At 41.1% G+C, this 13856-nt stretch overlaps 1 protein-coding gene across 5 annotated transcripts in view; it reads right to left on the bottom strand.

The window, feature by feature from the left end:
• The window catches only part of abcc8 (ATP-binding cassette, sub-family C (CFTR/MRP), member 8), a 56833-nt gene that overhangs the window by 894 nt on the left and 42083 nt on the right, over window positions 1-13856 (bottom strand). For all 5 annotated transcript variants that reach the window (XM_086162631.1, XM_086162627.1, XM_086162633.1 and 2 more), the window contains 12 exons: window positions 11890-12137; window positions 9338-9504; window positions 8628-8855; window positions 7291-7383; window positions 6846-6948; window positions 5778-5891; window positions 4451-4571; window positions 4035-4165; window positions 3866-3944; window positions 3599-3707; window positions 2734-2837; window positions 326-459 (listed from right to left, as the gene is read on the bottom strand). In XM_086162631.1, coding sequence (XP_086018757.1) covers window positions 326-459; window positions 2734-2837; window positions 3599-3707; window positions 3866-3944; window positions 4035-4165; window positions 4451-4571; window positions 5778-5891; window positions 6846-6948; window positions 7291-7383; window positions 8628-8855; window positions 9338-9504; window positions 11890-12137 — 1631 coding nt within the window. The remainder of the gene's footprint in view (window positions 1-325; window positions 460-2733; window positions 2838-3598; window positions 3708-3865; window positions 3945-4034; window positions 4166-4450; window positions 4572-5777; window positions 5892-6845; window positions 6949-7290; window positions 7384-8627; window positions 8856-9337; window positions 9505-11889; window positions 12138-13856) is intronic.

Below are 13856 nucleotides of genomic sequence, written 5' to 3'. Positions count from 1 at the left end.
AAGAAGCAGCCATTTGTGGAAAAAAAACAATTCACGGTCTGAATCCACGCTAAATCTAACTACTGCTGTCTTTTTGCATTAAAACACACACACAAACACATGGTCAGAGTTTTACGATGCCGATTGACATTTAGGTTGAAAAGAAACAGACGGCAACTTTAAGCGAGGCTCTTCAACCTATGTTTTGTCCTCATTGTTTGTCGTTGCCATGACGACCGTCAATAGGCGGCATTCTTATCGTCAGCCTCCACAATCACCGCACCTCTTTGACCTTTAAACTCCCCGCTCCCGTCTTCTTCGCCCATTGAGTTTAACACACACTAACCGTTGCCATGTCAATGGATGCAGTGGCTTCATCCATGATGAGGATGCTGCTTTTCCGGACGAACGCTCTGGCCAGACAGAAGAGCTGCCTCTGGCCCTGGCTGAAGTTTTCTCCTCCCTCCGTCACCATGGCGTCTGCAACAGTCAAAGCTCAATTAAACTCCGTTACGCGCGGCCACTCGTTGATCGCACGATCATTGTCAGTAAAGCAGGCGGTCTGAAATGACAGTTCCTTATTGTTAAATGAGGGGGTGAATTTAATCAGCCGGTGTCTAAATGTAAAGATCAATAACTTATTGATTTCCAGGGAAAGTAGATCACAGGTCTTGGATGGGGCTGCTCCTCTGTGATCAATGTTTCCCACAGTGACGGCCTTTACCACCAGTCTCCATGAGGTAATGAATGCATTCAACTATAACAAATATGTCACTAATAGTCTTAATACATTTTTTGTGTTCATTACTCATTCATGTATTGTGTGCATGATACAATTAAGGTTTTTTTGTTTCTTTATGTGGCCTCGCTGGAATATGCTCCAGCCCCCTGTGACCCAGACGACAAGATAGGTAGCATAGATAATGAATCATAGATAATGAATGAATGAATTCTTTATCAATCTCCTGTGAAAATATTCTTTGTAATTTTACCTATCATGGAAAGGAGAGGAATGAAGGTTAGTCGCAGCAAGACAGAATATATGTGTCTGAACGAGAGGGACTCAAGTGGAACGATGAGGCAACAGGGAGTAGAGATAAAGAAGGTGGAGGATTTTAAGTACTTAAGGTCAACAGTCCAGAACAGACCTGGGCATTTTACGTCCCGCGGGCCACATCTGGCCTGCCAAACAATTTTCTTTAAATATTTTAATAAGTATTTTCAATCAATATAGAATTTATAAACTCCTTATTTTTTCCTTTTTTTTAATTTTGTATAGATGGTACATTTATATAATCATTAATGATTTAAAAGTTGAAATAACATCCCAAAAAAATTAAATTTTCAAATTACAATTGTCATTTTGTTCAATTTACATGCTACCTAGTTGACCCCTGCATAACAATCTAATAAGTGATGTGGCCAAAAAAATGGACCAGAAAAATGGAGAGTGTAGAAAAAGAGTTGAAGTTGGAGCATGTGGAGAAAAGTGTCAGAAGTAATATGTGGTGAAAGAGTATCAGCCAGAATGCAAGATGAGGTGTAGAGACAGTTGTGAGATCAGCGATGCTGTATGGTTTGGAGAGAAGACAGGAAGCAGAGCTGGAGGAAGTGGAGACGAAGATGTTGAAGTTCTCTTTGGGAGTGACCAGGATGGATAGAATCGGGAATTTGTCCATCGGACGGACAACACTCGTTAGATTGTTTATGAGAGAAGGTCAGAGAAGCCAGACTGAGAAGGTTTGGTCATGTAGAATAGTCCTATTGTCCCATTCCATGTAGGAATAGTGAATAAATTAGATGGATGTTGGTGTTGGAACTATCAGGGAGGAGGTCTAGTAGAAGACCAAAGAGAAGATTCATGGATGCAGTGAAAGAGGACATGAAATTAGCTGGTGGGAGAGAAGAGGATACAGAGAATAGGGTTCGATGAAGGAGGATGATTCGCTTTGCCGACCATGAAAGTACAAAAAGAGGAAGGTGGAGGAACCGTGAGCAAAGGGCAACCACTTGAACAGTGGCCGGGGCAAATCAAACCAGGAAGTTTTGGTTTCAAAGCGACCACGCTGACCACCTAGAAAACACCAGCCATTAAATGTTGCAATGGTTCTTTTGACTCTGTTTGCTGCCCATGAGTTGGTCAACTGAAAACCCCTGAATGCGAATATTGCCAGATACATCCTGTAATGTAACGCACGCCCAACATAGCTAATACAATTCAAATCAAGTTTCATTAAATGTTTCATCCAAGCGCAAAAAGAAGTAAATGCTTTCTAAATGTATTATTGATTTATACGGGTTTTGCCTTTCAATTACAGGGAGTAAAAAATGTAGTCTGTGACAAGACTAATCTGATCCTTCTCCCTGGCTAACCTATAGTGTTTTTCTAAATATCGACAAGAGCCATTCAGATCCGAAGGGCCTGCAGTGAATCGATACTTCAATGGGCTCCACTTGACAGCACCAGCTTCTCCATTGTGTTGCGACTGAAGCATAAATACCTCAGGAGCGGTGAAGGAAAGGCGCGGAAAGGGTGATTTAAAGGTCGGGGATGCCTCCGTACACAAGGTCCGGCTGACGTCGTGCAGGACCGCGGAGGTGATGTAACAAGGCGGCTGCGGGATTCACCGCGGTGATTGACTATAGCTGTGCACACCTGCCTCAGTTACACGCATTCACTTCCGTTCAGACAAAGAGCCGTATTTGCGGCAGAACTGGTGGATGGCACAAAACTACACACGCTCATAGCCTCACCCAGTCCTCCGGGAAGGGATTTAACCACAGGCTTCAGCTGAGCTATCTCCAGAGCTTCCCACAGCATCTCATCTGTGGCCTTCACCTCCGGATCCAGGTTGAACCTGAAAACGCACACACACTAATGTAAAAAGAGTGACTTGACACTGTGTGATATTTCAACAGGATGGATAAATTCTATCGTTACACTGATATCCAATCCAGAATTCTGCAATGAGATGAACTACGTGATATGACTCAGTTAATTTGACTCCACAGGAAGAAGGACAGACAGAAAATCCGCATTCCTAACATTCCTGTGCTGGCAGTGGATGTAAATGTGCATTTATGTGGATTGTCCACCGGCAGTGTTCTAAAAAGTCGTGAGAAAGTTTTCGACACAAAGTACAACGAACTGCTGCTACCGTCCCTGATAGTCTTATCAGTGAGACTGTTGCACCTGATTAATAATATCCTAATATTCTGCTCATGCACCGTCTCTCTACTGTTACTGTAAAATTAAGGGTTGGGCTAAATAAGTGTCTTATAATTACAGAAACTCTCTGATGACTATTTCTTAAAATACACCGTGTGGGCACGTCTCAGAGTTCCCCCATATTTCTGCTCCTCTAGTCCTCTAAGACATGGAAGAAGCTTCCTACATTCACTGCTGCTGCCGGAGTCTAAAAATACAACTGCGCCGCTCTTTCCTCCACCCTCAGAGCAACTCGCGCTCTTAAAGAGTCAAGATCACGTGTCAAATTATGAGCCTTGGGGCCAAATCTGTTCTTAGCTTACAGGAGAGACTGCAGGTTGTGACTTAATGCTGCATCCGTAACCTACACACTCCTCAATGCTTTGCTCCCTTTGTACAGAAAACCTTTACCGAATAGTGCCGCTGAAGAGGATGGGGTCTTGGAGGATGATGGACAGGCGGGACCTCAGGGTCTGCAGAGGCAACTTGGCAATGTCGATGTTATCTATCACAATCCTCCCTTGGAAACAAAAGCAAACGCTATACATACATATATATATATATATATATATATATATATATATATATATATATATATATATAAAATACTCGTGGATTTTACATGTGTTGAACAGGATTTCAGTACAGCAGTAAGCAACACTGTATGTTACATTTTACCCTCAAACATGTCCACCATGCGGAAGAAAGCCAAGGAGAAGGACGATTTGCCGCTTCCTGTCCTCCCGCAGATCCCAACCTGGAAAACAAACCGGCGTCCTCGTGAGTTTGGCCTTCGTTCGAAGATCCGCCGTCCGCGTCTTCCATCGAAGCCGAGGCGTTTCTGTACCTTCTGTCCAGGGTTAAAGTGCGTGTTGACATTTTTGAGCACGGGCTTGAGCGTGGGGTCATAACGGACACTGAGATTCTGGATCTTGATCTCCCCCTGCCGAGGCCAGCCGTCAGGCACCTGCGCGGCGGCTGGAAGGAGACGGTGAACCGACAAGTTCATTCAAACGTTTATTTTACTCCTCCTGAGCTTTAGCGGCTCTCCATCGGCTCATGCAAGCTGAAGTTCAAGCTGTCACTATTTCAAACTGGGTTGACAAACATTTCTCATGGATATCGTGAGCTGTATCGTATTCTATTTGTGTTTACAGAGCTAAATGTGCAGTACATTTTGAAATAACTTGCACATGACAGAAAGCAGAAAGGATGTTTGCGCGTTCGGCGTCATCGAGAAAGTGTAAGCGTGTCGTCACTCACAGAGCAGCCCCTCGTAGTTCTCCGGTTCGGTTTTGAGAAGGCCGTTAATCCTCTTGACCGAGCCGAGCTGCACTTCCATGTCTGCCAGGTTGCGAACCATCCAGTTCATGTAGTTGGATACCTGAGGGGTGAATCGGAGAGACTCCCTCAAATCTCTTCTCTGACCAGAAGGCGGGGGAAATAAATCCAAAAAGAATTTACTGTTTCAATGGCACACAGACCAGTTTTGAAAAAACAAACTTGAAGAAGAAAAGCACCTATGCTTAATAGGATTTCCCATTTTCTTTTCTTTCACTTTAATTTAACATCAGGTTTCTGAGAGTTGTAAAAGGGTAGTAAATCTTCTCTTGTTATAAACGACAATCAAAAATAGAATAATGAATGAATAACTACTTAAGTGGTCTTAACCCATCCAATAACCTGATTTACACAACCCATCTATTTCAGCTTAATCTATTTTTCACCATACTTATTTCAACTGCATCTTATGGGCACCTGAGCCGCCATAACCAATTAAAGTTTAATGATTAAACCTAACTTACATACTGAGTCTAATGTTACTTAAACTTGGATTTTACTTGACTATACTATGCCAACCTTAAATGCACAATACATAGCCATGCATAACCAACAAATTAATTTGAGATAACTCAACTTAAAACGGCATTAGATATCTTTATTTTACAGTACTGACTGTAACTTAATCTCACTAAACTGACTGCAAGTGATCTTAGACAGACACACTTGAATCCACCACCTGGCCTGCAGTTAATGAGGAAGGGAAAGCTCGATGCCGCTGAGGCTTTTATACATTTATATTTTCATTAACAAAAGACGTGTGTTGCTGACGGTATGGAGAGTATATCTATTTAACTTGATAAGCAAAAAAATAATAATTTTAAATGTTTTCATTGAGCAGCCAGGTGTGTCTGCATGTAGTCTATAAGACTATTTCCCCTGCAAACACACCGACCCACACATACATTCCACTATCTGATTGGCTAGAGGAATTGCAAATTAAGTCCAAAGGAGTGTTTTGTTTACAGTTGTTGTTGAAATGTCCTCGAGTGTGAAATGAATCAGGCACTGAGCCATTTAAGTCACCATGGCAAATCACTTCACTTTCTAAGACTCACTTCTTGCTCTTTTCTTCTTGAAATAAAAAAAAAACAACTGACGCAACAGATACAGTGTCAGTTCCCTCATGACAAACTCGGCAATAATATAAGATTTATGAGATTTATGAGACATTAACAGCATCGTCGTTGGCCATCAGAATGTTGGGAATGGTAAACGGGCACCACAACACAAACACTCAGAGTCTCACCATGAGGGCGTAGGTCAGTCCCAGCCCCACCAGACCTGTGGACAGCTTGTTGTAGAGAGCGTTTGCGATGGAAGCCACGGCCGCTATCAAAACCACACAGGCGCCGACGTACTCCTGCAGAGACGAAGATTGACTGATTCGGGACATGTAGACTATTGTGCAAAACAGGGATTCGTCACTGAAGAACGCTATTGTCAAAAATTACACATAAGTAAAAGGCCATGTTGGTTCTATGTGCAACTTTAAAACTTTTAAAGTATTAATGTCCACATATGCGCAACTGGTAAAATAGGCCTGTTTACCATAAACTGTACAGTGGGGCAGGAAAATCAAGAAATAGTGTTTATTTATTTTAGATTTCAGATCATTTCTAATAGGATGACAACAACATAATATGTGTAACCCTTAATCGATTCAGGACACATCAGATCGTTATTCATAACTATGAGTTACATGCTGACGATTTTGATCTGTAAATGTATTAACATTCTTGGAATGTTTGTTCTTTGAAAACTCAATTTCCGCTTTCACTTAATTTGTCTTGATCTTCCTTTTTTTTTTTTTCAACCGACAAAAATCATGTCCTTGAAAGGATGACCACGGGGAGGCATTTTCAGGTGGCCTAGAGGAGGATCCGACAAACAGTCACATAATGATTCACTGAGAGGAAGCAGCGGCCAAAAGGAGTTTCCTCCGCACATTAGCTTTAGAGATAGGGTGAGGAGCACAGACATCCGGGGGAATGCTTGGGGCGGAGGGGGATCTCTGGCTCCGTATTGCATTCAGATAAGAAGACAGTTGCGTTTATCTCCTTGTTTCACTTTTGGGATCATGGTAAACATGATAATTTCCCTTTAAACATCTGAATTTCACCTCTCAAATCCGAAACATAGGGACCAGAATGAGCTGTCAATAATTGAACCCGAATGGAAAGAAAGTGTGTCGCTGTATCAGAAGGGTGAAATAAAGTTAATCGAAACATGAAAAATCTGGGAACCAACTGCCGAAGGAAATCATAAGCGACATCGATTGGAATCTGAAAGTACTCGGCCGTATAGGGATCTCTACCATGCGGACTTCAAGCCAACGGTTGGCGGCAGTGAGGAAGAGAGAGGCGATGTTGTTGGCATCAGTGAACTGCAGGAGCCTCTGTCTAAACCTGGGCTCGTACCTGCAACACACACAAAAAAATCTTAGTGAAATTTCATATTCTTTCATTATTCTTGTAGTTTTGATTTTGCGACGGCCATCTGAAGCAGTTGTCCTCATGTCGCTCAATCATGACATTAAAAGGAGATTAAGATGCAACTTCAATTGATAGTGGGACTTTTATAACGTCACAACTGAAACAATAATTCGCTATGCACTTAAAAATGCAATTCACACGCTCACTACAGCCGAGCTGATAATGGTCGTTTTATTAGATCCTCCTTATGCATCAAAACCGTGTCCTTCAAAGTAAACATCTCAAGTGAAGTGAGAGCCATAGGTTGTAAAAGGTGCTTTTAATCACCTGAGAGCCCTTATGGTGGTGAGGCCTTCCACCGTCTCCGAAAAGTGGGAAAGTAAGGGGAGCTGGGTGCTGTCCTCCAGCTGCTGCAGGTCCCTGACAACCAGACAGAGGAAAACATGAGGGAAACTCTGACCTAAGCATTTAGGGGAGGGAGGTTGTGAAAATATCTGCGTTGGGAAAAAGGGTGCAAGAAAATAGTTGTATTTATTTTGGCAGATTTTTCACCCCATGATGAGATTTCTGGATATTAGTTTTTCAAAACCAAAATTAAAAAAAAAATCTCCCTTTCCAGTCTGCAATCACGTTCCCCCCATCAGTGCATGATAGAAACCTCATATTTTCTCCAAATACCTTGATATCTCTAATTTTGCAGGTTCCCGGTAGGCATGGCTTGGCGCACACCATGATTTCTTTTATGAATATTTAAGCCACAATAAATCCCATATTTTCTGCACCGGTAAAAAGCAGCGTTACCTCGCCACTGTTGCCAAGCGCTTGCTCATGGCGGGGTGTTGGCTTTCTGTAAATCGTTTTAAAGAGTGCAGTCCAGACCCGCTCGACATGAGAAGTGTCATGAGACAACTCTTTTGTGATAAGGTGCCGTATAAATAAAATATGACCTGGCTACATTATAAAATATTTCTGCTAAAACTGGGAACACATAAAAACTCAGGGGCCGCTTCTGAAGGGCCAATGCTTTCTAAAGAGAGTTTAAACATGTGTCTTGGTCCTGCTTTCACTTTGGTTTTTGGAAAAATGTGTTTTAATTTACCGTTAACCTCTGTAACTCTTTATTCAAATAAAGACAGAAACTAAAGGAAGACTACAAGCCTGAAATTTTGGCTGACAAATTAATAAAAAAAATATGCAACATCTACTTTCTTCCACAGTAGTGGCAGATTTTGAAATTTCCCCGAATTAAGTTTAATGTTCCTATAGATCAGACCTGGGCATTTGACCGCCTGCAGGCCACATCAGGCCCATTCTGTTTTTTTATCCGGCCCACCAAACTCTTTTCTTTGAATATTTTTAATAATTGATTTTCAATCAATTTGAGTTTCAAAACAATGCTTGCTTTTTTTTCGTTTTGTTTAATTTTGTATGGATGATTGTATGGATAATAAAAAACCCTAAAATTTCAATATTTAAATTGCAATATTAATTTTGCTCAATTAACATAACTAGTTGGCCCGCACATAAAAATTAATGAAGACATGTCGCCGACCAGCCAAAATAATTGCCCACCCCTGCTCTATATAGTGTACAATTTTGATATTCAATTCCAGATTTGATTAGGTTTACTATAAGTAAGTTTTCTGTCCCCTAACCGGACCCACCTGGATGCCACACGAAAGTATTTCTGAGTGAAGTAACAGGTGACAGCAAGCGGCAGGAGGGCGATGAGGAAGACGGGGGTCACATAGGAGATGACGCCCAGGGCGGACACACACAGCAGGGTGGAGCGGGTGAGGCACTCCAGCGTGGTGGGGATGTGTTGGTCGATTGTGTTTGTGTCTGTGGAAAACCTGTTGAGGATGCTGCCCAGAGGGGTCGTCTCAAAGAGCCTGGGAGCGAAAAGGAAAAATGGAAAAAATAATAAAATCCTGTTTCCATTTGTTAGTAAAATCAAAGGGACACATTTGTGATGCATGAATGGTGTATTCAAATTGTTTGTTCATTTTTCTTTTTGAGATTTCCTAAATGTTGTGCTTATTTTCAGTGTTGCTGTGCAAATTCAGCTTAATTTCAGTTTAATTTTTTCAGGTGAAGTAAATGCGTTTATTCAACCAAACACGTGAGTTCATACAGACTTCATGCGGGGTTTTATGTGTGTAAGCGACGTCTCCCTGGTTTTGTTTAAAAGAGGCAGATGGCGCTTTGAGTAATGAGGTGTAAAACATGCCTTTTACTGTGATTCTTTGTCGAAATGATGTGTTTTTTTGCGCACAGAAAAACAGACAATGCTTCTCCCCACATTTCACACTTCATGAGGCTGAGTTGCAAAACACACAGACACACACACACTCACACCAGCTGAGCGTTCTACCTCATAGGGGCCAGTATGATCTTGTTGAGCAGGTTGTGATGGAGCTTCTTAGCTACTTTGAGGCCGGTCCACTCCACGGCCACAGAGGTGGCGAGGCAGAGGATGATACCCAGGCAGCACAGAATGCTGAACACAGATAGATATCGCGAGTGGCTGAAGCCACAGTCCTGCAGGAAGAGACATGGGACTTAATTGTGTGTGTGTGTGTGTGTGTGTGTGTGTGTGTTGCAAAGAGGAAAAAACATGATTCCCCCATCAGCCAGGTTGCTAAGTTGTAATTATATGCATGATTAAACTGAGACAGGTTAAAAATTAACTTTTGCAACAATCCATGGCTGAAGCTTTTGGGGTTGAGCTGGCGGCATTCAAGAGAAAAAGAATTAATACCCCACATCTGAGTGCCCCAGTCTGCCATCCTTTACAAAATCAATTTACATTTAAATTCATTACAAAATTCAATGAAATGTTTTAAGCAGGATACTACCTGTCCCTCTTCTTTCCCCATTCTGAAGCAATTCGAATTATCGCAAATAACAACCTGTGCTATGGGTGCTATGGGTATGCTAGGTTTTGTATTTGAGTTTGCAATATTTATAAGAGAAATACAACAGTCATTAGCAGATTGTGATACAACAGATTTTGGAATTTAATGGTGAATCATCTGGAGATTATTTGGCACCCGAAGAAAGGGTAATGAGATTGTAATATGAAGGGGCTGCAGCTCTAGACCTTCCTGCTGTCAGTCTCCTTGTCCTCTCAAAGTCAAAGTCCAGCCTCTCCATAGAGGACATGGATTTCAGCTACTTTTATTACCATCCAAAGCTCAGGTTGCAACACAAATCTAAATGATAGAGGTCTGCAGAACATTTTCTCTCAGGTCAGTCTTTAACATGTCCAGTGAAGACTGAGCCTGAAGGAAAAGAACACAAATTCGTCCGGAAACCGGCCGATGTCATGAAGTACGATGAATGTTTTTATCTTACTGATAGTTATTGACAATTGAGGTAAGTGGGAGCCTTTCCTCTGTTTAGGAAAACATTTTCTGAAAGATGAATTGCTGTACACACGCATAATGTAAAGGAAAACCAACAGGGTTAATGCATGACTGACATGTTTAAAATTAACTTAAAACTGATGATTATCAGTTGATATCGAGATAATCGATGACGCAAAAGCTGATTATTGCTTTTCAAACCAACTGTATATCACCAGTATTAGAAGGTCACCTTTCTTTTCTTGTTATTAATGACAGCAAGCCAAACATGTGGGGGAAACTGCACCCTGTGTGTTTGTGCATGTGGGACATGGGACTATTTGCATGTAGCGCACAAGTCTGTGCATGAGAAAGAGAGGCAGAGATAGAGAGAGGCAGCAGCAGCTATGCGACACTGTGGCGTGACAGAAATGTATCAGCGCTCGTGTTTGATAATGGAACTTGACTTCTGAGTGTCCTGTGTGGGCTGATCCACAGCAGGGTGTCCATTAGATAAACCTGGCACTGACAAAAAAAGATGACCAATGGCATGTAAGTGTTCTTAATAGAACATTTAGCGTGCGTCTCTATGTGAATTAGTGTGTGTGTGCGTGTGTGTGTGCATGACAGAATAAGAGAAGTGTGGATGTGATTGATTAAGTCTGTGCTTGACAGGAAAAAAGGAGCCTATTAAAGTGTCAGTTCCAGACCTCGGCTGGCTCCATCTTTAACCCCTGCATGACCATGAAATGTGAGACATGGACACACACACACACACACACACATACACACACATACCTGGACCTGGAAAATGATTGTTAGCAGCTGATGAGGCCCAAACGTGTGAACATCGCAGCTTAACCGTCTCACAACAGTTTTATTTTTGTACCAGTGTTTGGCTGTCAAGCTATTGTGCTGGCATTATGTGTGTGTGTGTGTACACTCCCATGTGTGTGTACAATAGCGTGTTTGTGTGTGTACACTAGCAGCATTACTGAAGAGGAATGTACTAAAATAGAAAGTAGACAAGTAAATGTTCTCTTTCACACATTGAAGTCTGACAAGTTTTAATTTGTTTTATGATGTAAAACCCAGACACTTCTATAATTAAACCACTTTTCCACTGAATTGCTCAGTAGCATTCAGACAGTATTGACTACATGTCATTTTCCTCCAAGAAACAGACCATATATCAATAAATTACTGTGGATTGAATAAGTTAAACTTTTGTTCACACCTTCTGGGAAATTTGAGACTATGGTCAAATCAACTCAACGGATTTATCAAGGAAATTGGTGAGAAAAGAATGTCATTTCATTTCGCTCTTCCAACAGACACATATATGACAAATGGTCATGTTTTCCATAAAGAAAATATAAATCTGTGACATGTATACATATAATATGTGTATATATATGACATATGATTTATTCAGCTTGATTTGGAAAAACGGAATCCATCACTTGTTTGTGGTAAAACATGTGTATGCAGTGTCAAACAAAAGAAACTCAAATAAAATACACAGAGCCCTTTGTTCAGACAAATCACCCCCATCTATTTGCAACACTGATTTTCTCACCTTGACAACCGTGCAGTTGTGAGCTTTGGCCTCCATCTTTGCCTTGATGACATTAGACGTCCAGTATGCCAGCCAGTAGTCAATAGCAACCATGAGGGAATGTTTAAAAAGCTGCGACAGGAGGAGCAGAGCGAGGAGCAGGAGGCCAGCGGAGGACAGGTAGGTGCCGCAGGAGCGCCAGGGGATAGTGGCTCTTTGGCGCATTACCTGCGATAGGTTGTCGTCCTCATTACTCTCCAGGGATTCCTCTGGAGTCAACAGATAGGAGTTTACATGTATCATCTCAATGCTTGATTAGGATGTTATTTGTTTGTTTAGAAAACAATAAATACATTGGGTTCACAAAATAACCTTTCTATCTTCTCTTAAATTAACTTTATCTCTGAGTCTATTGGTGCGTTCCTCTCCTGACTCAGCCCTTTAACATTTTAACGCTCCTCCTAAATTCTCTTCCTCAGTGCATCTTTGTCTTTCTTTCACACTTTTCTCACATAGATTTCTCCTCTTTCTGTCCAAGACACTCCTACACGAGAATAGAGCAAATAAGGACAGAAGCAGAAAAAAACACAAGTTGCAAGAGATTCCAGAATCTATATTTAGCCCCAATGAGGTTATTTTTTCATCACTGTTTGGATAAAAAAAACAGTTTTTTTACAGAAGAACCGAAAAGCCTTGTGGTCTAAAAATGTTGAAGCTAATCTGTTTTCTGTCTGATGGTCAGCAGGAGGCTGCCATTCCATCTCATCATGTACTGTAAAGTTATAGAAATAGATATCAAATATAGAAATAAGAAATAGATAATTGAAATGATCAATATCAAGACATAATCTTCAGTTATTAACGATGCCATACATCGTTTATGCTGGCAATGATTTGTTTAATCCATTTGTACAGATATGTTCTGGACTGCCTCTAATTGTAGATTTTTTTTGGAAATGATGTTCATGTAACTACATCAGTTCCCAGGCCTCTGCCAGGTAGCTGGACCTTCATTTGCCTGTTGTGGTGAAACTACATTTTGAACTGACTCAAGCAAGTTGGAGGTTTTTATAAAACTTAAGGGAAGGCTTGGAGAACATATAATATCCTGGGATAGTGTCATGGCATTTTTTCAAGCTTAAAACTTTCTCACAAAATGTAACATAGGCTATTATGGAACACTATCCATGCAAACTATCCAAAGGTACTGAGCCTCAAAAATGATGCAGAAACATAAAGCTTAATTCTTGTTAGATATTGGTCTCTATTAGTGGTTTTGATTGTTTTTACAGCTGATAAACAGTCATTCAAAAGAACTTTGTCTGAATGCAACACTGAGAAAACAAACAATGACCTTAATCAATGTGTCACCAGCATCAACTCAAGCTAGAACTGAGAAATAAAGTCAAAAGCAGCATTTGATCCACTGAGATCGTAAAAATGTCAGACCACATGTAGGGAAGAGGAAAAAGGCAAGTGATTTAATAGTATTTAGCACTAGTAATGGTAATTTAATAGTATTCGTGGGTGCAAAATGAATTAAAGGCCTGTCTCGAAAATGGCAAATCGCAAATATTCAACAAGTGATTAAAGCGGGTACAAACAGAAACTTGTGATTAAATCTTAAGTGAAGTTTCACTTTATTTTCATATGGAATGATCTCAATTTAATGAAAAAGAGCAGAAATACTGCAACTGCCACCAGTCAGGTCCTGAAACGATTCCAAAGGATTTGAAAGCGTATCCAAACGTGCAGGCTCTGAGGTTTCAGTTGCATATTTGATCAAATACACACATGGGTGGCAGAGGCCCCTTTTTTGTCCTGCAAGCAGAGGGTCATTAGGATCAATTCAGTGTTTTGCTGAAGTAGCAGGGACACACTGACTAGGAGTGAGGAGCTAATATGAACAACCTCCCACCTCCTCCCCACTGCTGATGTAAATATATCACAACGCATCATGCAACAAGCTTTAGTCAAGGAAGCTGCAA

The sequence above is a fragment of the Fistularia commersonii genome, chromosome 17 (genome assembly GCF_037954325.1).
Source record: "Fistularia commersonii isolate RoL2024-O1a breed Wild chromosome 17, RoL_Fcom_v1.0, whole genome shotgun sequence".
Classification (NCBI taxonomy): Eukaryota; Metazoa; Chordata; class Actinopteri; order Syngnathiformes; family Fistulariidae; genus Fistularia; species Fistularia commersonii.
Note: the sequence above shows the minus strand (reverse complement) of the source record. Positions and strands in the feature narration are given on the sequence as shown.